The following is a 22,500-nucleotide window of genomic DNA, read 5'->3' on the forward strand; positions in this document are numbered from 1 at the left end:
ATTGGCTTGAAGCTATTTTAATATTTCAACTTGGGCTTCAGGAGATCATGATTTGGACGTTTTCACCGTTGAAATTTATTAGACCAAACAATCAAAGAGAATAATCATCAGGTTAACTGGTATTAAAAATAAGTATTTAACATGAAAAACACACAATATTGTCGCTGAAAGTCTTTTTTTTTTTTTTTTTTACATCCACAGGATCAGAAGAGTAATCTATTCTCAGTACAATTGTGTTTTAATAAAAATCATCTCTGCACCATAGGTTGTACTGGAATTATTGATCTTTCGGTCTCCACGTCTGAGATTCCTTACATGCGGAGCTGGAACTACAATAAGTGGGCTTTACACACAGAAAGTAAACCCGTTCCTCACTTTTAGGTCGGACGAGCAAATGGACTAAATGCTTCATAAGAAGTCGGAGCGCTTTGATATTTTTAGCAGCTTAGAGAGATCTGGGCGTACATTATTTAAATGGCTTTGTGGTGTGAGGTCTGTGTGTGCAGCAGTAATCCTCCAGACCAGACATGAGGACAGAAGAGGTCACGGGGACGACGGAGAATTATCACCAACGAGAACATGCGACTTAAAGATAACAACAGTTTGCTTGATTTGAATATAATTTGCTGCATGCAACCCCCCCCCCCTCACACCCCCCTTACATCTTCATCAGCATAATTAAATCTTTGAGTACAGCTGCCACCTAAAACCATCCACCAGTACAACACACACACACACACACACACACACACACACACACACACACACACACACACACACACACACACACACACACACACACACACACACACACGGATCCTTTTGTGTTGTCCCACAAACAATGTATTAACAATTAAACCACTTAGATATCAAACAATGCAGACACCCACACACACACACACACACACACACACACACACACACACACACACACACACACTGCAGCAGCCTGAGCTCTCCTGTTATCTGAGGCCTGATGCATCACCACACAGATTGCTGAACTCTGGCACAATGGGCAACTTAGGCAACACGTTTAAAATGTAAACGTTGTCTCGATCCAGTCACGACGTCAACTGTGCAACTTTTGTTTGTGCTTTCGTCTCAAGAGTTGCAGTGAGAGAGATATTGCATGTGCTGTATGGTCTAAATCATGTGAGTGAGTGTGTGTGTGTGTGTGTGTGTGTGTGTGTGTGTGTGTGTGTGTGTGTGTGTGTGTGGATTATGGATTACTGTTTGTAATCATCTTAAAGGCCAATGGGACTAGCAGCAAGACCCTGACACGAACACGAACACACACACACACACACACACACACACACACACACACACACACACACACACACACAGATACAGTGAGTGTTGTAAAGCATCACAGCGGACTGATTTATTGCCCTACATTGCTTTACAACGTTGCCTTTATCTAACTGGTAGCCGGCACACTGCAGCAGACACGGTGCTGAACCAACACAAGGTTTCTACAAAATACATGGTTCAATAAAAATGTACTTTTCTGTATATAAAGAAACATTGAAACCATAGCAGGTCAGTAGGACTAAATATATATAAATATATATATATATATATAAAATGTAACATAATTAAATGCAGCAGCATGGCTGTAATGGGATCTAGACACAGATATCCATGATAATTTAAATAATAAAAAGGAACATCTTGCATACATTTTCGACCGAAATTATTTATTTTTCACAATAAAATGATTAGTTAATTTACATAGCTATTTTGCAATTTAAATGAGAACTCTTATCTTAATTGATTTTGAATAACTTGAAGCGCACACACCGTCAGCAGACGGTTCCTCTCACTGCTCCACCTGTTTGATATTTCACTATAAACGCTTTAATTAAGAAGCATTTTGAAACTTTTCTTTTGAAACTCTGTGAATACACAGTGACTTACTCACTTCCTTCGTGTTGCACTGACTTCAGTCAGAACACTGTGTTGTTCTGACTCAGCAGATAAACTGAAGACTGACGTTTTTTTTTGTGCTTTTGAGTTTGTCCACACTTAAGTCTAACTGTGGCAGCGACTCTTCACATATTTCTCAGCATCATCGTCTCCCTCACTGCTCTCTTTGGACAGACAGGCGGCGGAACGTGTACGTGTCTACACACAGGAGTCTGGGTTTAGTGTTCAGTAATCAACTTAAAGGAGATCAATCAGAAGAACCTGAGAAGAACCTTCATGTTCCTGCAGGACGACTGAACTTCTGTGTCTGTGAGCGACCGACCCTTTGTGAAAACGACCTAACACACAAATGCTGTCTTTTTTTTTTTTTTTAAATCCAGTTTGGGACCTCTGTCACATGTCATGACCTCTGTCACATGTCATGACCTCAATGCAAGGTGACCACAGAGAATGAAAGAGAATAACATAAGATGAGTAGTTGGGCCTCACCTGGCTGAGGGGCTGTCGTCAGTGTGTGTGTGTTGCGGTGAGTCGGAGGAGGCGGGACCCTCCTCTCCGTCCTGGGGCAGCTCTTCACATTCGGCCTCGCACTTCTCATCGTCCAGCAGCTCTGTGATCTGAAATAGGGAGGACACAAAAGGTTATTACTTTAAATATTGATATGTTTTAAAGGAAAAAGCTGCGTGTGTTCACACAGACTAAAGGCCATGGTAAATATCTTTTTATTCATTATTAAATTATTACTAAAGTTGTCTTGGCTAGCAGATTTCGAACCTTTATAAATAATAATAATAATACACCAATACAATTTCCCGTCTCATTTTATTTAGGTTGGTCCAGAACAGACATTAGCAGGAAAGATGTACGGGTAGATTTCAAGGAAAGGTGTCGAAAATGACAGTTTGTTTCCGTACGACATTTGAATAAACAAGCAGCTAGCGAGTAACGCACTGACACCACAGATACAGATAAGCAAAGAAACGAGGACAGCGTCACGGACTGCAGGAGGGTTATTCCTGCACACTAACCGCCAGAGCTGCAGCGACACGCAGTTTGTTATGATGAAGACTTCAGGACCGCTGGCTCCACCAAGTTAAAACTACGAGTCATGTACGGACACGTGAAGGAGAAGAAGTCTACCGACGAACAATCAGTACAAGTTGCACAAATAAAACGGAAACACAGACGCACCATGACGATGAATTAAGACGGTGACAGACGGTGGTTTAATACATCCTGGCTAACTTTAGACATCTGATAATGAAGTGCATGACACCAATATCTCTAGAGCACTTTATCACATTGCACTTTGAAATATTACGTACAGCACTTTTATATTTAGCCCTTTGCATATCTACATATCCACGTTTATATTTAAGTATCGGAGGGATTAAAAGTAGGACTGAATGACAGATCGACTTCATGTCGACTTAGCAATGTACCCACGCTGCATGCGAGTCCAATTATAAATAATGTAATGAGGCAAAGTAGTCCTCACACTGTCAAAACCACACTTTACCGCCGGACACGAAATGAAAACTTTGCAACACATATCAAGTCTTCTTTCCACACGAGTTGCTTACTGGTGCCCGTTAATCTTGGGAGTGAAGACGAGGAAACGAACAAGAATTGTTGCTGAATTTGCTTTCTTTTGACTACTTTGGTTTTTTTTTTTAAAAAGATGGCGTGAAACAGGAACACTTACTCTCTTTACAACTGATGCTAAAAACTATACATCTAGTGAAATATTGCAACTTTTTAAATGTAAATTCAACGCAATATATTTTCCAGTTTGGTTCAGGAAAGGAGGAGTATAGCGATAGAGGGCAGGAGGTAATGAATCTGACAGCAGACAGAGGGAGGAGAGGAGAGAGACGATGGGAGAGAGAGAGAGAGAGAGAGAGAGAGAGAGAGAGAGAGAGAGAGAGAGAGAGAGAGAGAAGGGTCGTAAATATGTAGACAGAAATAACTCATCATCATGCAGACAGCTGATGGCATGCGAACGAGACACAAACAGAGATCCTTGGGCAGTACTTCACCGGCGGTAAAAAGTTCCTTTCCATATTTATTCTGTAATATCGTCAACTGATACAAACACTCACTACTGAGTCCAGTTATACCCCTCAAGCTTTTTCATACATATGACGTGTTTATAGTCGACCTTTATAGTGAACTGTCTCTTTAAAAATGAACTGGAGGAAACATGGGTTCAAGGTCCTGATGAAGCTTCGTCACTGTGAGACTTTCTTCTCCTCTCGTCTCTGCTCTCCTTCCTCTTCTCTCCTTCTCTCTTCCTCTCTGCTCTCCTTCCTCTTCTCTCCTTCTCTCTTCCTCTCAACAGCAAGCGCCCATCTGCTGCTGTCACTGTGTCGTTGCTACGGCAACACCCCCGTTCCAAGAGCTCCGATTGGCTGTCGGGGAATTATCGTCACATTGTGCAGATTATGGAGGATGACACATGAAAAATTCCCCTGCGTGTGTGTGCGTGTGTGTGTGCGTGTGTGTGTGTGTGTAGCTAAAGAAGTCCTACTCTGAAACAGCTTCACTCTCATTGTTTATATTTCGTGGTCAGAACATTAAATAGTTTCTGAAAATGAATTAGTAAGTGAAGATGAGCGTCTGTTAAATGTTCACTACATCGTGTGTGTAAAGATGAGAAATAATGGCGAACCACCAACTCCAGACTTCAACTTTCAGTTTTGACCAATTAGAACATCTGTTTCATATATTAACATCATTTAATGCTGATCTTAGTTTGACATATTTGAGATAATAAAGATATTTTAAAATCTGTTAAATAAAAGATTTTTACTTAATTTAATGAAGAGATAATTTAAATTAATTAAATTTAAATTATGATGAGACCGAACTACTTTGAAGTTCTGAAGTTGAGTTTCAACTTATAATTTAAATTAAGATATCTTTCCACTTGTCAATGTATATATATATATATATATATATATATATATATATATATATATATATATATATATATATATATATATATATTAATGCATCATATAACCGCAACATCTCGGTTCAATTTTTAATAAAATAAAATAAATAATAATAATAAATAATTCAAAAAAAAAAATGTAATTATGATTTGAATCAATTATTTAAACTGAACGACAGAGAATTATCTAAATGAGATTAAGGGACAAGCAGTTAGGGTTTTATTATAATAATGTAATAATAATATAATTATTATTATTATTATGACAAGCAGTTAGGGATACCATCTCTCCCTTAAATCAAACTAAAAATAATTTTAAAAAAGACAGTCATCAAACAATCATCATTCATTGACGTCATGAGCAGAATCAAAATGTCCCATCTGTGAGCGCTAAGGAAGTTGATTGAAAGTCTGATCTACATTATCATGTAAAATGAATTCACCAGTGGTATGAATGGACGACGCAGCGAATATAACCTTGGATTATACGCCACCAAGAGCATATTCCAACACGGCCGCCGATTTGTGATACTCCAAAAAAAAAGATGAGTGTGGATATCACCTCAATGAAGAAGCCCCTTTGTGTGCAATCATTAAAAAGCAGGAGTTGACATAATGGAACAATGGAACTTGAATGCATAACGGGCGTTCACCATTCAAATGGTGTGAATGCGAGCGAGTTAAGTTATCAGAGAGCCTTTGAGGCTTTAATATGAGAAGATACGAGTTGTTGAATCCCGAGTCGATGACCTGGAATGATTATTCATAGAGCTGGAAACATAATCCTCTTATTAAAGACTGTGGAAAATCATGCTGACTCACAAATCTGAGTTTAAAAAAAAAAAAAAAAAAAAAGGAGTTGTTGGGTGGTTTTGGCTTTTTGATACAAGAGTACATCTCTGTGTGTGTGTGTCTCTGTGTGTGTCTGTGTGTGTGTGTGTGTGTGTGTGTGTGTGTGTGTGTGTGTGTGTGTGTGTGTGTGTGTGTGCCCGAGTGGGTATAAAGACGGGGCAGAAAGTGTCCTGGAACAAAAGGTCTTGGCCTTGGCCCTGGTTTAGTGGTCCGATCCAGAGTTTCAGGACGGAAAAAAACCCCGAAGAAAACAACAATCCCCACTGACATCATTAGTGGGCCAAGAACACAGAACAATGACGCCTGACTGCGACTGACATTTCAACGTCTCAGAATGTCTCAAAGGACCGTTTGTGTCCTCGCCTACATTCTGATGTTAAGATTGGTAAACACCAATTCAGTGGATGCATTGTATATATATATATATATATATATATATTAAAAAAAAAAAAAAAGTCCAGGTTACCGGCGTCTCACAGGTTCCAACATGTCTGACACGTCAACCGATGATGTGAAAATATAGTTTATTTTCTTTCATTTTTGAATGCAATTTACAAATAATTTAATTTCCCTTTCTTAAGAAAACTTTGCATGGGAAGTACCTGAGTTTTGCGTGCGTAAGTGAAGGGTTGACGTTTTTATTGCTTTTGTTGTTTACATTGGAAACAACAAAAGTCCCTCCCTTGGCTTCCGTTCACAAAGCCCAGTTGTGCACAACAAGGGGAGACACAGACGCAGCGATGTAGTCACCACCAGTTTTACACTTTAAAATCGCTGTGATGTCCATTTGTTTGCTCACTGACAGACTGGATCTGGGACGTGTGCAGAGAAGCTGACCTACTGTAGTTTGTGTCGTCATTACAACTCCACTGCGATCAATTCATCGAATGCTCCGACACACACGAAAAGAAATGATCTGTGGCTCATCGTTGGACTGTAATAAGCCCATTCAGTCATTTATTTCAGCCTGAATGTAATGAAATCTACCAGCCTGGGTAGATTCTGCACGTACACATCCATGTTCGTTGTTTTCATTTATTATAATATGTTCACATTCATAATGGTCATATTTGAGGGCGTGGCTGTGGAGGGAGGCCTGAAGGAAGATTTAGCAACTTTTGGATCTAGTGCTGAGCTATTTTCATTGGAAAAGATAAAAAAATAAAAATAAAATAAATCACTAAGCTAAGCCAAGCTCTAACGTCTCAATAGGGCAACTCACTATTAAACACACATATATGTCTGTCTGGGTGATGAAGGAATGGCACTAATGAAGCTGAAATAAACACCTGAACAGTGTTATATATATATATATATATATATATATATATATATATATATATATATATATTACCTGTGTTCTTGCTCGTTTTTGTGTGACTGTTCCGTTTCCTCCCAGCAGCGCCGCTGGAGAGGAAGCCCTCTGGCCTAATGTTCCTGCAGCGAGTGGGCTGTGGGGTCTTTCAGAATCCAAATGTGTTAGAAAGTGATTTACAGGACGTTGGGATTCTCTGAAAACCACTCGTGAAATGCAGTCACCGTAACTAAATCCATAATACGGCTGTGTGTAGGGTGTGTGCGTGCTCACACTACACGTCTCCTTACAGAGATATTATACAGCTCACCTTGCTGTGGGCCATCTAAGGCTAAGGTTACACTAACAGACCATCGTTAAGAGACAGATTAAGTGGACGGACATTAAACGGTCGGTCCAGCGCTCGGGCAGCCGGCCGGAGAAGTTCCCTCTAAAGTCCTCTTGAAGCGTGCTGTACATTAACGCTTCATTAATCCGCTACGTTAACGTTCGTTACGGCTTAATTCAGACGCGACGGGACCTTTGAGTTCACCACGAACTTAATAGTTCTGATTCTAAAATCAGAACTATTAAGATCACCTGTGTGACTTTGACATAAACGTGACTTTGGGTCTTATTCAGGCAGGAGAGACACTGAGAGCCAGTGGCTAAATGAAATCATTGTAGCCCTGACAACATTAGCTTATTGAGACGGGACACCTTGCTTACTTTTCATATGTCTCTACACACTGGTTCTGCTTTGTTGATCGATCTCCAAATGGGTCAGAACCGAGCGCGCTGCTTTCTGACGCAACGATCACTAGTTTTCTGCCTCGTGGGGCTGAGGAATCAAAACAGTCCAGCCGTCGCGCCGAGCTTAAAATAAAAGTGACTATCTCAGTACTGAACAGACATGAAGACATTTTACATCGTTATTTAAAACAAATAAGTTGAATGAGTTGTGATTCCAGATATTTTTTTTTTTCCCTTTGTCTGGATACTCTTCAGACCCCTGAATCAACACAAACACACCCACCGGTATCATCATCGCAACGAGCCTCGGCACAGCCTCGCTCCATCCTAAACAATAATCCAAAAAGACTCACATTTTTGCCAACAAAACAAGCCAAAATCCAGTTTGGCACTCCTCATTGTTAGATCCATGCCAGCCTCTTTGAGTTTCAAAGTAATGTCGAAAACATGCCGCGACACGACAAACTGTCTTTGTCTTCCATGTGCTTCTGTCTGTTGCAATGTCTCTCAGTCTCTCTTAAAATGTAGCATCGTCCATTATTTCTGTAGTTTATTCTAATTGTTAACTAACCTCTGTGAGGCGTTTTGAGCTTACAGAATAGTCTGGAAGCGTGTGTGTGTCTCTTGTGTGAAAGCAGTTGTGTGTGTGTGTGTGTGTGTGTGTGTGTGTGTGTGTGTGTGTGTGTGTGTATATAATCCCCTTCATGAGGGTTTGTTCACAGAGATCCATCCCCAGTGTAGTGCTGGGGCTGGAGGTGTGAGCTGCATGGTTACATCATTGCCAGCTTCTTTTCTTATCTTTCCCCTCCCTCGCCATCTCCTTCCCTCCCTCGCCATCTCCTTCCCTCCCTCGCCATCTCCCTCCCTCCCTCGCCATCTCCTTCCCTCCCTCGCCATCTCCCTCCCTCCCTCCGTTTCTTTCATCCTTTTCTCTCTCTGCACTCTCGCCGTTTCTCCCCCATCTTCCTGGCGTTTTTTTTTTTTCTCTCCCTCTACCTCTCTTAAACCACCCACTGTTTTTGCCCTCTGTGTTACATAAGACACAGGGATCAGCGCACAGATGATTTGTCTTTACAGATTTATTTCTCACTGTCCCTGCTGCTCGTTTTTTCCTGCTCTTTCTCACTGTTCTGTCTATTGGTAACGTCGTCCTCTATATTCTCATTCGTCTGACGCGCCATGCAATAAAAAAACAACAACAAAGATAAAGAAAATAAAAATTCAAAGAGCTGCACGAAAGACATTTCTTCTTCTTTTCCTACCGTTGATCATATCTCAATATAATTATCTTCCTCTCGCATGCCAGTACGTTTGTTTTCTCGAGTAAGTGAAGGATGCGACAGATGAAGAGTCTAGATTACAGAATTGAAAATATGTTTCCTGCGACAGAGTGCAGAGTCGTGAGTCGAGAATACAATTAAAATAGAGAGACGGCAACAAAGAAACAAAAAGAAGTAAAGGAAGGATGGAAGGAGACAAAAAAAAACTGAAGCAGGCAGTTGAGTGTAAGTGAAAAGGAGACTTACTGTAGATACCGTTTCTATCATGGTGACCGCTTGCAGCCTTAAACCTCAACATATAAATATGACCTTCACAGAGCCCCCGCCGTGTTGAGATTGTGCTCCTAAAATGGCAACGCGAGATCACGTTTTAAGGGCGTCTATGTGTGCACGTTATCGTACGATAACACCACGTAGTCGCTGTAAAAGGAAATGTTGCCGATGTTATTCTTTGCGCTGCCGGCCCAGCGGTCACGCCGTGTCGCTGGGAAAACAAGAGGAAAAGCCTCAAGAGTTCAGTCTGCCGGTCACGTTCTCCGTGTTCCACGTCGACGTTAAGACACAGGACGGTATGTGTGGCTCGGCTCAGTCACTAAACCACATCCGTACTCTGAACTCTGAAGACACCGCGGCACTTATTCATGTGAGCAGGACAGTGTGTGTGTGTGGGTGTGTGTGGCTCTCCTACATTCTTCTGAAAAGTATTTTGCTGACTGAAGAACTTTCTGTTCAGTAATACTATGCACTGTACTCCAGCAGCTAGAGGAAGTGATTACTCGCATACCTAAACAACACATGTGCCTCCTGAACCGCTGCAGCTAACCGATACTTCTCACTGTGGTTCGTTTTCGCTGGAAGAGATTTTTGTTTCCCCGATAAGATGAAGTCATTTAATCCCAATGTGTCTCCTCATGCGGCCTGGTCACATAACAGTTACAAACTAGTGTCTCTGGAGTCAATTCTTGCAATCACTTCACTCATTTTGAGGGTTTTAATCCATTTTCTACTAGCGGAGCCAACAATTACAATGAATGATTTATAAACTACAAAACCTCAACTCAAGATTCTTGATCATTTCATGCGTGAGAACATTCGGCCAACACTCATTTTGGACGTCCATAAGTCCATAAACAATTGTGGAATAAGCAATGTTGACTTTTCCATCTAACTACCAAAACACGTTGATCCCTCCACGGTCAGAGAGTAACCGAGCGGTGGCCAGAGAAGATGAAGAAGTCGGAGACAAAAGGCGATGGCCGCTACCTGTTCATTGATGGAGCTGTAGTCGTTGGTGGTGGAGACGTCGTCTTCCTCGGAGTCAAACAGGCCCTCCTGGTTGTCCAACAGCTCCGCCAGGACTCTGCTGACAGACTCCTGGTCTCGAAGGTCCTCTCCTTCTGTTGACAGACTGCAAACACGAGACGAGAGAAGAGAGCGTTGCATTGGTTGTGCGCTGTTTCCCGTGGCGTGTTAAACTACAATAACCACAATGGTTGTGATCGCTTGAGCGCGGCTGTTAAAAAGCCCTCTGCGGCCATCTTACTGGAAGATGTCTGGTCCGAAGACGGCGGCCAGCGTCCCGATGTTCCAGCTCTCCTGCTGAAGTGAGGCCACGCTGCCCAGGAAGCGGCACAGGAAACGCAGCAGGCCGTAGTTGAGCTGGGGAAGCTGCTGCAGCAGGTACTTCAAGTTTCTACACAGATCCTCTTCGTTGCTGTAATCTGAAGGTCGTTAAAGAGAAGAGAAACAAATGCTGTGATTACATGCGAGTAATACGATTTCTATCCGCTTCATTACTGTCATCTTACTGGAAGAGGCTGTTTATGATCATCATCACCGTTATAATGATGCGCTCGATACACGCTGCACTCAATATTGATACAAAAACCTCCTTTTCTATTAGATATTGTGGAATGAATTATGGGTAATCAATTCCTACGTGTTCCTGCACGGTTGACCATAAAAAAAAAAAATCCTTCACTGAAGAAAACGTGCCGACACAGATAAGATAAACCTACAACCCTCTGCGGGAGGGGAAGTGAGGTGAAACAGGAGACGGCATGAGGGAGGAAAACGTAGCGGTGTAGCAACGATGACAACGATATATGACATGACACGGAGAGTCCCTGCCCACTGCTGCAAGGAACAACCATCATCATGACAATAGGATCAGAATAGATCATCTGTGATATAAACAGAGGACAGGGCAAAGAGGAGGGACAGAAACAGAAACAAATGTGGAAGTGGGAGATTTGTGGAAGTGTCCATTAACCATGTGTTACTCCACCTCTGAATTTTGGTGCCTGGATTGGTCTGACTTTTGGTAAATAGCATAAAAGATGGACGATAACGAGAGAACCTGGATGTCAATTAGGCCACGAAGCTTATTAAAGTTATTCTTAAAAAAAAAAAAAAAAGGAGCAGTCCTCGTCACGCACCTTGGTGAAGCTGTAGAATGTGTCCCTGTATCGCCGTCGGGATGACCGGCTCGGGAAGCTCCTGCAGGAAGAGTCGGAGCAGGCTGACCGCCGACGCCAGGTCCGCCTCCTTCTCTAGCTCCACCTCCTCGCCGCTGTCGTAACGCTGCCGCAGCCAATCCACGCGCTCTGCGTTGCCATTGACAAGGAAGAGCCCCTCCAGGTCCAGAAGACCTGGTGACACACGACGCAGCAATTATTACTCAGGCTAAAGACATACTTTAAACAAAAAAAAATGTAACAACCACCTGAATGGAAACACCTGGTAAAGACAGTGTGGTCATGGGATATTTCTGAGCTTTGGACTAAAATAAATAACCGGCCGACGTGTCGATGCAATGGAAAACTGAGCGCTCCAAAGGATAAACCGGTAACTTATTCTAGTCTAGAAATGCAAACTTGAATTTGAGACCCAGCGAGTAGAAGCACAGGGATGTGTGTGTGTTTGTGTGTGTGTGTGTGTGCGTGTGTGCGTGTGTGTGTGTGTGTGTGTGTGTGTGTGTGTGTGTGTGTGTGTGTTTCATGTTGTGTTCATATTATGTCCTGTGTTACATGAATCTCCCTCAATGCTTGTTTTGTGTTTCCTCATGTTACTGCCGGTAGCTGCTATAACAACCACCGCTCAGATTTGCACAAATTTAAATCGAGTTGACATCCATTAGCTGGTCGCTATTCTTGGCTCGCTTTAGTCCTGCCGACAAATGCCGGATGTAACAATGGAGGAAGTCTACCGCGGCGTGAGAACGCTGATCGACCGAAGACGGTTGACCGGTGGAGCCTAGAAGGAGCTCAGTGAGCTTCAAACGACCCGGTCCGTGTGTAGAGCTGAACATGTCTAAAAAAGGCAAAAAGCGTTCGTGTCGGTTCCAAACAGCCAAACTCGAGGGCTTTGCTAAAAGTGATGAATCGCACAAACGGGGATAACGACGCTCACTTTTCGGACATTCTGTCCTCGGAGGAATTCATGCTTTTGCACTAAGATGAAACAAAATAGAGTTTATCTGCATACTTTCTCTTGTACAAACTGTTTTCTTTCAACCATAGCTCCTCCATTAACCGCTCACAACGAGGTCTGTGGATTACCTCCAGTAACCGGGTCATGATTTATGGAAATAGAAATTGCTGTTGGGTTATTTTAATGTATTTTTTTTTGATGATTTGAGTGCCATATATAGTCCCGAGAAGACAGACATGCCCAAAACCAGGCAACTCACACCAAAACAATCAAGATTGATAAATAGCTCAGCAGGTAAGAGGAAACATTTTTATTTTTGTATTTTCAGAAATTGACATCCCTTTACTGTAATGCAGACATTTTACGATATGAACGCTCTAGAGCCCCATGTTTGAACACAACGCTTTAAGATGTTTAAAGAGTCAACATTGCGGCTAGCAGATTAGGAAACGGCTTCTCTCCTGATTTCTGTTCGCTCCCTGGTTTCCCGTCTGTTAACAACCCAGGGAACAAAATGTCCCGAGGGACATATTTCCTTTTTACAACTCCACACAGTAGCGTACAAGCAGAGCAGCATTCAGAGAGCGGCTCCACGGTCACAGTGCGAAACCTCTTCACATCACAACGTCCATACTGTTGATTCATGATTCAATCGAAACATTGATCCGCCGCTCTGTAAAATAACTTGTATTACGATGTAATCTTTGGTCCGACACGCCTTCGACACTGCTTTCCATTTCCAATCTCTCTGTTTTACGTCAGGTTACCGTTTTTTTTTTTTTTTACTTCATATTTTAACAACACTCCGCTGCTTCTGAAACCTCAGACGTCAAATCAAACGGGGGAGATGAAGGCCTTCTCACCGGCTGAATAACTTCTGAACTGGCAGCGGCGCTCTAATTAATGCGCCGGCAGAGGTCCGGGAGGATTAAAGACTTATTACAGAACCTCATGTGGTCGAGCGGGAGCCCCGGGTCACTCAAAGCACCAGCCTGCTTCACTGGTCGCTTGAGTGGAATTGAGGTGAAAAAAATCCCCACAGGCTGGAGATGATTTACAAGAAAAGGTCTTTTGTGTTATTAGAAGATGAAACTTTTTCTATTGTTTCACTGCAGATTTGTGTTTGACATTCTTTCTTGTTGTACTGATGGAGGTTCACAACCTCCAGGCCACAATGCAGCACTTCTCCGTCACGCTTTCTATTACTTTATATATATATACACGATATGTAGATACATCCAGTATGTCCAGGATCCAGCTCGGCCTGTCTTGTAATCTTTAAATCTCAACTGTAATTCCATATAATCGATTCGCAGGATACTTCCATTTAATGACTTTTTAGCAATTCCTTCATTTCATGGTTGGCATTTTTTTTTTTTTACTACAGCCATCAAATTGCTTCTACTGTGGGACACAAAGTAAATCAATTCTACAAATGAATCTCTGCATGCATATGCAATTTTGCACGGACCAGAGATGGATGAGATTTAGGGAAACAAGTGAAACAAATGTAAATGACTCAGTTTCTTTATTTCTCCACGGTTCACACCGACAATGCATCATTAGCATCCTTGGTTTGGTGTCTGCCTGAGGGCTTTATGAGTTATGAAACACAAAACTGGTACTGATGATGTTACAGTATCATCGCCAGCTAAATGGAGACAAATTCCGTCTGTGGCTGGTTAGTTCAAAAACTTAAATTTGGCTTTTTTTTTTTTCTCACTTTCAGCCGCTCATCCTTCAAAGCCAGATATCTGAAGTGCCAACCTTCTTATAAAGACGGTGACATAAGACTGAAGTTCCTGCCCTGGGAGGCCTGAAGAGAAATGTTCCGTGGGGGTGGGGGGGTGGGGGTGGGGTGGAAAGCCCCAGGGACAATACTTTGGTAGGTTCCTCTCTCTTCACTGTTAATAAGCTCATCTGTTTTCACAAGCGGCGCTGCAGTTGAGAGGTCTGTTATATAATATGAAGAAGGAAGCGGACCGTGGATCTGTCTGCCGGTGCACTCAGAGTTCATCTTATCACACAAACGGAGATCTCCACTAACGACATATTTTGGTTTATCGTGATGCAAGGGCGGTCGACAGCAGCAGGGCGCGTTTGGGAATACTGAAACATTAAACGAGGCAATGAGATGTAACTGAGCACTCAGAAGAAGCACTTAGAAGTGATGAAGGAGGCAAAAACAGTGGCATTCAAAGATGGGCTGGAACTGGTATTGGTCATGTGAAATGTCACTATGGTTAGTAAAACTCCATGAAGGTACAAAGACCTGTCTTACTCTACATGGACACAGGCTAAAAAGAGCCGCTGTGGCTTAAGGGGCGGAGCCTGTGGTGCTTTAAATCGCAAAAGCGTTGGGCGGTTCCAGCGGCAACCGGTCCACCCGTCAAAGTGCCGCTGAGCGAGACGCTGATCATCAAATTGCTCCTAATACTTGCTTGATGGATTAAATATAGAGGCTGCGTTTCAATAGCTGAGCCGTCTACAAACTGTAAGTGACTAATTAAATAAAGTTGAAGGTATTAAAGAATCATTCCCGTTTTTTGTTTGAACGAGACAAGATGTCACATTTCTAAATTCAAAAGTTAAATATGTTCTGAGCTGAGCTGAGATGAATTAAAAAAAAAAAGAATCCAGTGTTATTATAATACAGTAAATTAAACTGAAGGCAATTACAAGACCATGTGAGCTCGTAATACCTGCAGGGGATGTAGGTGCATATGAATAAAGTGCAATACGAGAACATTGAAATGTTAAAGATCTGCTCGTACAAAGAGAGTGTTCTGAGGCCAGCGGAACATCCTCTCTCTGTGTGAGCAGATACATCACAACACAGGTTTGGAGTTTTTAGGCTTTGAGGATTTTTTTTTTCCATAATCTAAAAGCTTTTTGCTTTTATTTCATAATTCGTGTGTAATAGTTAAGCAAATATACAGAATTGTATCACAGATTTTTGGGGGTTTATGAGGCATTTAAATGAACTGAAATTGTTGCATTGGTGTCATCAGCATTGGTGGATATTTTAGGTTAGTGAATATTAATTTGATGGAAACGAAAAAAAGAAAGAAAAGTTGCTTGAATTTGGGGTTCAAGCATCACTCCGTCCGTGTGTGTGTGTGTGTGTGTGTGTGTGTGTGCGTGTCCATCACTCACCATGCTCCTCGATGTAGTCCACGATGTCTTTCACCAGTGCAGGAACCTCATGGCCGCTGATCGTGTGCGTGCGTGTCACTTCCTCCAAAGGAACGCCAAAAACACGCGTGGTGCTGGCTGAGCTCCCGCCCTCATTGCCTGGCAACGGAGACACGCTCTTCCTCATGGCCGCCTCCTCCTCCTCACCACAACCCCGCCAAGACCTCACGTCTTTAAGGGGGTCAAAAAGTCAGATAGAATTATTTGCAAAATAAAAGCAAAATAGAGCTACTTCCTGTTTTTCCAAAGGCAACAATCCTATCGTCCTGTTACAGAAGCAGTTCCAAAACTCATGGCTGTGTCCCATCTTATATCTCAGACCTCCTCCATTATCCTAACTTTATGTTCCGGTAGGCTACTGGAGATGGACAAGCCAAAAATAGCTACTGGACCCTTGGCTCAAAAAAAAACCAAGTGCAGGCCTCTCCAGAGGTAGCGTGTCAATCAAATCCACTTCAATTTGAATTTAGGACATCCTACTTTAATCCCATCTTCTTAGGATTCCTAACTACAAAAATCCCTAAGTTAGGACTGTTCTTTAATAGCTAAATTCATATCCTAAGATCAAATAGGATTTATTTTCTGTAATAACAAAAACCCTTAATGTCATCCTAGCCTGAGATGAGACTTATGGAGTGTTTGTAATGAGGCCTCTGATCCATTAAGGGTTAGTAGAACAGGTGGAGGTGAAGAGCAGGAGTATGTGTTATAGTTGAATCTAGTTAATACTGTCCTGTGACAGAGTTGTGGGGTTGTTGTCAGACAGGTAGACTGATCTATGCTTCATGAATGGGGGGGGCTATAGTGTATAGCTACACCGGGACTTCGCCCCGTATAAAGTAGTATCGAATCAACTTCTTACAACTATTAACTCCCACAGTTTTAAATTACATAAACACTGATTCCATGTGGGTGAAAGTCAGTTGTTTTTACACTTTTTTTGTTTGTTACATAATCACCGTTTTAAGGTCATTACTGAAATCAAACTCTCGTCGCTGCAGTATTTGGCATAATGAGCGAGTCCTTCCATGCAAAGGCGATGCTGTGAATGCCTGAGTCAGACAATGGGATGGAAAATCAATGCAAAAGCGAGAATGTGCAACAATAACTTAAGGGACTCTGACGATGGTCGGTTGGTGAGTAATCTGAACGCACACAGATGGAGTCCAGTCTACTCGTGTTTTATTATTACATGACATTCAGTGTGACGATGTGCCGATGTTCAGCAAAAAATGGCATTTTGGCCTTAGATATATCTGATGTAGAGCTTTGTATCAAAATCCCAATGCAAGCGATTGCAATTCTCAGTCCTTGGGGAATCGTTCTCTAAGAAAACGATCTAGTTTATTGCATCGTGTCACTTAGTCAGCAGCTAACTAGGAAGTTGTCGAGGGTAACCGACAGTTAGAGAGGAGGAGGAAGTGGAAACTCTGGTTTTGGGTTTGTCCTTAGCTCATGTGGTTAAAGCCTCGGTCTCTCCACAACAAGTCTTAATAAGCGAGGACTATATATAGAATACAAAAATGTGCTTATGTTTGTCTCATCCATTCATTGTTTTGAAGTGAAGTGGGCCTTGCTCCAGCAACAAAAGTACCTGCACGTGTGTGTGTGTGTGTGTGTGTGTGTGTGTGTGTGTGTGTGAGAACTCACCGTGTAGCAGTGAAAGTGTGTCTTATCTTCTCCTCCCTTAGCCAGAGAACCACCGAACCATCTATGGCTGCTTCAGGTTGTGGCAGAAGATGAGCCGGTAGTTCCTCATTGACGGACCGCTAATCCTTCTTGCAGGATTCTTTTCTATCTACACGGAGGAGAGAGAGAGCAAGAGAGAGAGAGACAGAGAGAGAGAGAGACACAGAGAGAGAGAGAGAGAGACAGAGAGAGAGACAGAGAGAGAGACAGAGAGAGAGAGACAGAGACAGAGTGAGAGAGAGAGCGAGAGAGACAGAGAGAGACAGAGAGAGAGAGAGACAGAGTGAGAGAGAGACAGAGACAGAGTGAGAGAGAGAGCGAGAGAGACAGAGAGAGACAGAGAGAGAGAGAGACAGAGTGAGAGAGAGAGCGAGAGAGAGAGAGACAGACAGACAGACAGAGAGAGAGATAAGAAAGAGGAGAAAAAGAAAAAGGAGATAACGGCAGAATGGAGAGACAGAAAAGAAAGGGAGGAGAGAGAGAGAGAGAGAGAGAGAGAGAGAGAGAGAGAGAGAGAGAGAGAGAGAGAGAGAGAGAGATGGAATCAGGTATCAGTCTCTGGTAAACATGTAAAGCTACTTTTTCTATTGTAACAAAACGCAACATTGTTTAATCTGTAACATATCTACAGCTTTTAAATGTGCTGCTCCCAACAACTGAGGTTGAAGTGTTCGCTGGAAAATATAATACGGTGCATAAGAAGAGATTCATACTCCATTTGCAACAACAACAACAACAACAACAGCTGTTTTGGTATCTGAGTATCACTTAGATCTTATCACGTCTGATGATGCTGCTTCTTATCAAACTCTGGTACAGATTCCTACAAGTCTTCATATTAACTGTGAGAAATAAAATAAAAAGTATTGAAAGCAAAAAAAAAAGAAACATCTGTATTTTCAGTAATGTGCCATAAATACCTTTGCACTGAGCAAATAACACAAACTTAACTTTCTACATCACATTAATTAAAAATCAAACAGATGCTGCAAACAAAGACACTCGCTGCTCAACAACGCGTGAACCAGTTAATGACCAGCACCTCTGTGACACAGCGGCCAACTCCATCATGGACCGTCTGTTTAAACACAGCGTTGACTGCTTATTAATAATAATGAATAATTAACACGAGCTTAACTAACCACGCGCAGAACACTTTTTACAAAATTGGACGCAGAGGACCGATGCAACACAAAGCGCGTGCAAAGAAAATAAAGACATTCAAGACACAAATCACTTTCATACGTTCACACTAATATTTGTATCAGAATCAAAACCAATCAAACCCGGCGTCTGGTTGAGGAAAGCTAAAGCCAGGTTCAGTCAGAAACAGAGGACCTCCTTTCTTTTTGATAAATTTCTCCTGTTCTTTTTCTCTTCCATTCTTTCTTCTCTCCCCTTTTCTATTCCTCTCCTCTCCTTTCCTCTTTAATCTCATCTTCCTACCGCGAGGCTCGAGATGCCATGTTGTCCAAGAGTCTGCTGGAGGCGAGGACACAAACCCGATAATCAAACCGACACCGGTTAGGCTGGAAAGCCGTGTGTGAGTGTGTGTGTGTGTGTGTGTGTCCTGCATGTCCGTGCATGCCCAAGTGAATGTGAGCAAACTGCTCCTTTGAATCTGGGTACGTCAGCTGTGTACCTGTTAAGTGCTGCACGCAAGTGTGTGTGTGTGTGTGTGTGTGTGTGTGTGTGTGTGTGTGTGTGTGTGTACGTCTTAAAGATGCTGAATTTTTAATTCAGAGCATATCTCTGTTTGAGGGATTTCCTCCACCACGGCTCACAATATGGCGACCGCTGAGTCAGCGGCTCGCAGCTAACAGTGCTAAGTAGGTTGTGTGTGTATTTGTGTGTGTGTACTTAATGAGGCTGTTAAGAGTGTGTGTGTGTGTGTGTGTGTGTGTGTGTGTGTGTGTGTGTGTGTGTGTGTGTTAAGAGTATATGTGAGATGGGGATGAAAGGGGGAATACATTTTTTGGTTTGAGCGACTTTGCCGGTCTTTATGGGAATATGAAGAACGCCGTTCTGCTCCTGAGAGTGCGATGGAGTCAGAAAGACGCTGAAATATTCAAGAGATGGAGACGGCAGAGACAGCGTGACGGAGAAGGAAACATACATTTACTGGAGACACAAAATCATTTATAACTTAAAAAAAAGGTTGAAAGCTAAAAAAAACTATCACATTTCTTCGCCATGTTGCCCATCTCTGCCACACACACACACACACACACACACACACACACACACACACACACACACACAGTCTCAACAACAGAGTTGAAAATGAACCGAGGTCTTTAACATGCACACATGCACCTGGTTTGAGCCTCGACGGCTTTTGTGCCAAGTTTCCTTCTGGGACAACTCTTTTATTTCTGCGTTTCTGCCAGAAGACACTCTGTCCTGCTCCCGCTCCTCTTTCTTCCCCCGTCGCTCATCGTCGCTATGCTGCGCGTCACACGAGCCAGGCGACCTGCCGAAGGCGGTCGGCGGTCGCCGCTGCACGAAGCGCAGCGAAGAGAGGACAGAGGTGAGAAAAAGAGGGATTGTGGGAGTTATGAGGCTGGATGTCTTTTCCCCCTCGGTGTCTGTCTCTCTCTCTCTCTCTCTCTCTCTCTCTCTCTCTCTCTCTCTCAACAAAACCATCCGACAGCTTTCAGAGGATAAAGGATTCGCTCTGACCCGTTGTGTTTAAATGAACGCCACATACTGTAGGTGGTGATTATCTAAAGCTCTTCATGTAATACATTACATATAATTGAGCTACAAGGTTACTTATAAACCCATGTACTGTAACGGCTCCATATGGGACTATAAATAATAAACATGAACTTCTATACAGCACAGGCAGCGCTGAGGTGACTGAAGGATCAGGGAGCCTTATATGGTCCTGAACGGCCCTTCTACTCATTTTTTTTTTTCCGGTCAAACCTAAAAACATTAAGGTGAGCTTCACTTCCACCTGTTAGAAAACTGGCCCCCCCCTTTTTAAAGATTAACCTGAGCGGAATGTTAAACTGTGCACACCCCTCTGACGAATTGTTCCTCTTTATGCCACGTTGCCCTTTTTTAGGGAGTAATACGGTAAATCCTTTCAGTGAATACCTGTGGAGTGTTATGATTGAAACTGGCACCGCAAGGTCCTAAGCCTCTTTAAAAAGCTATACAAAAATCACACTATTGCAACCAAAAAAAAAAAAAAAAAAAGGTACCACAAACCAGATCACGCTGCAACTGAATGGATATAAAAACCGTAACTACTGCATACCGTGTGAATATTGTACGATGATTATTACGGCCACAGTGCGTGCACCTTTTAACCGAGGGTGGTCCTGTCGCTGCCAGGCTCAGACGGGTGAGGACAATGACAACCCGGAGATCAGGGAACTCAATGTTCCCAAACCGAGCGACCTCGTTTGCCTCCCGAAGACCGAAAGGCCTCTGTAGCGAGGCTTTGGAGAGCAGCGGACCGGTCTAGAGAAGCTCCGTCTGCGTCTCTTTCTGTCCGACTGCGGCGTCTTGATCCCAGATATCGCGCTCGACGGCCTCCTGCTCAACAACGAGGCGCATTGTTAGGAAGGGAAACGGAGAGAGGCGAGGCGAGAGAGAGCAAGAAAAAGAAAAAGTGGGAAAGATTAAAAAAAAAGAACTAAAAAAGGAGGGAAACCGGCCAATGGATCACGTGAGAACGACACGGAGGAGAGCGCACAACGAGAAACGTTTCTTTTCTTTTCACACTGAACTTAACGAATAATGTGTGTAAAGTCGAGTTACTTAAAGATTTCTTTCTCTTCCCTTTAAAAAGAGGAAAGGTAACAACACGTCTGGTATTAAAATAGGCCTTTTATAGAAGCGGCACCTGCACCCATCCAGAGATGAAGCGCTCTGCAGGGCGGCAGCGGCTAGAGCCACCGCTCTTTAGAAGAAAGGTCACGGGTTCAATACCCGCACTACTGACACTCTTGCATCACTTTGAGTTAAATGAAGCCGATATGAAAACACACGGCAACAGAAGGAGTAGACTAAACATAAATTTAGTGAAGACATGATGACGGAGGAAAGAAGTTTAAGATCAATCATTGCAGAAGTAAACAAAACCTGCGAATGGAGTACATTCATATTTCATAACATGCATCACATGCGAGAACAAAAAGTGAATGTTACGATTCATCTATGATCTGCCAAACAGCCTCGCTGCCATCAAAACAAAGTGCGCCACCAAAGATGAAATATTCACGAGAGGTTATGAATAAATCAGCAAGTTTCCTTCAACTTGCATCATGTTGTCAAATAAAAAAAAATAAAAAAATTAAGAGATCAAAGCAGTCGCAGCTCTTGCGTAGTTTATCATCGCTGGCCGCACTGTCGCCGCGGACAACCTCAAAATCGGGGGAAGTGGAAAGAGACGGCGAGAAGAGTCGGGCAGCGGGGAATCCTCCTCAGATGTTCAGTTTGATCCGATTCCAGCGTCAAAGACTACAATCACACAGACAAACTAAAGGTCACTCTCTACTCGCCGGAGCCACGGCGTCGGCCATCAGACCTCTGGAGCTTGTCCAGAAAGCCGCAGCTCGCCTGGTGTTCACATCGCCCCAAGTTCTCCCACACAACTTCCTTTCTCCGTTCCCTACACTGGCTACCTGTAAGAGCTCACATCTAGTTTAAGACTCTGGTGCTAGCCTACAGGGCAGTGAAAGGAACAGCTTCTTCCTATCTCCAGGCCATGGTCAAGCCCTACATCCCCGCCCGACCACTTCGCTCTGCTGCCTCGGGGCGATCGGTCGCCCCGTCGCTCAGAGGTCCTGGCGGCCAATCGACCCGGTCACGGCTGTGTTCTGTCCTGGCCCCACAGTGGTGGAATGAACTTCCCACTGACGTCAGGACAGCGGAGTCGCTGCCCATCTTTCGGCGCAGGCTGAAAACCCACCTCTTCAGGAAGTGCTACCCTGAGCCTTCCACTTAGCACTTATTGTTTTCATACTAGCTTGTTGCACTTATTGTATTCGTATTACTTATAGCACTAACTGTTTTTCTTGTTTCTGTACTTTGGCTCTGAGTTATGCTCTGCTTCATGCTCTTAGATGATTGTTTGGAAAAGGAAATGTACTCATGACTTCTGG

The 22,500-nt window shown here is 43.0% G+C and overlaps 1 protein-coding gene across 1 annotated transcript in view; it reads right to left on the reverse strand.

Moving 5' to 3' along the window:
- LOC137869507 (protein FAM13B-like) overlaps positions 1-22,500 on the reverse strand; it is a gene marked incomplete at its 3' end in the record, with an annotated part of 53,097 nt that overhangs the window by 19,993 nt on the left and 10,604 nt on the right. The window contains 6 exon segments of the mRNA XM_068706918.1: positions 2,419-2,546; positions 10,328-10,472; positions 10,608-10,785; positions 11,503-11,715; positions 15,653-15,862; positions 17,342-17,489. Of these exon segments, the coding sequence (XP_068563019.1) occupies positions 2,419-2,546; positions 10,328-10,472; positions 10,608-10,785; positions 11,503-11,715; positions 15,653-15,818 (830 nt within the window).

The sequence above is a fragment of the Cebidichthys violaceus genome, unplaced genomic scaffold (assembly GCF_023349555.1).
Source record: "Cebidichthys violaceus isolate CVI_PGR_0920_01 unplaced genomic scaffold, fCebVio1.0.p SCAF_124, whole genome shotgun sequence".
NCBI classification, from domain to species: domain Eukaryota; kingdom Metazoa; phylum Chordata; class Actinopteri; order Perciformes; family Stichaeidae; genus Cebidichthys; species Cebidichthys violaceus.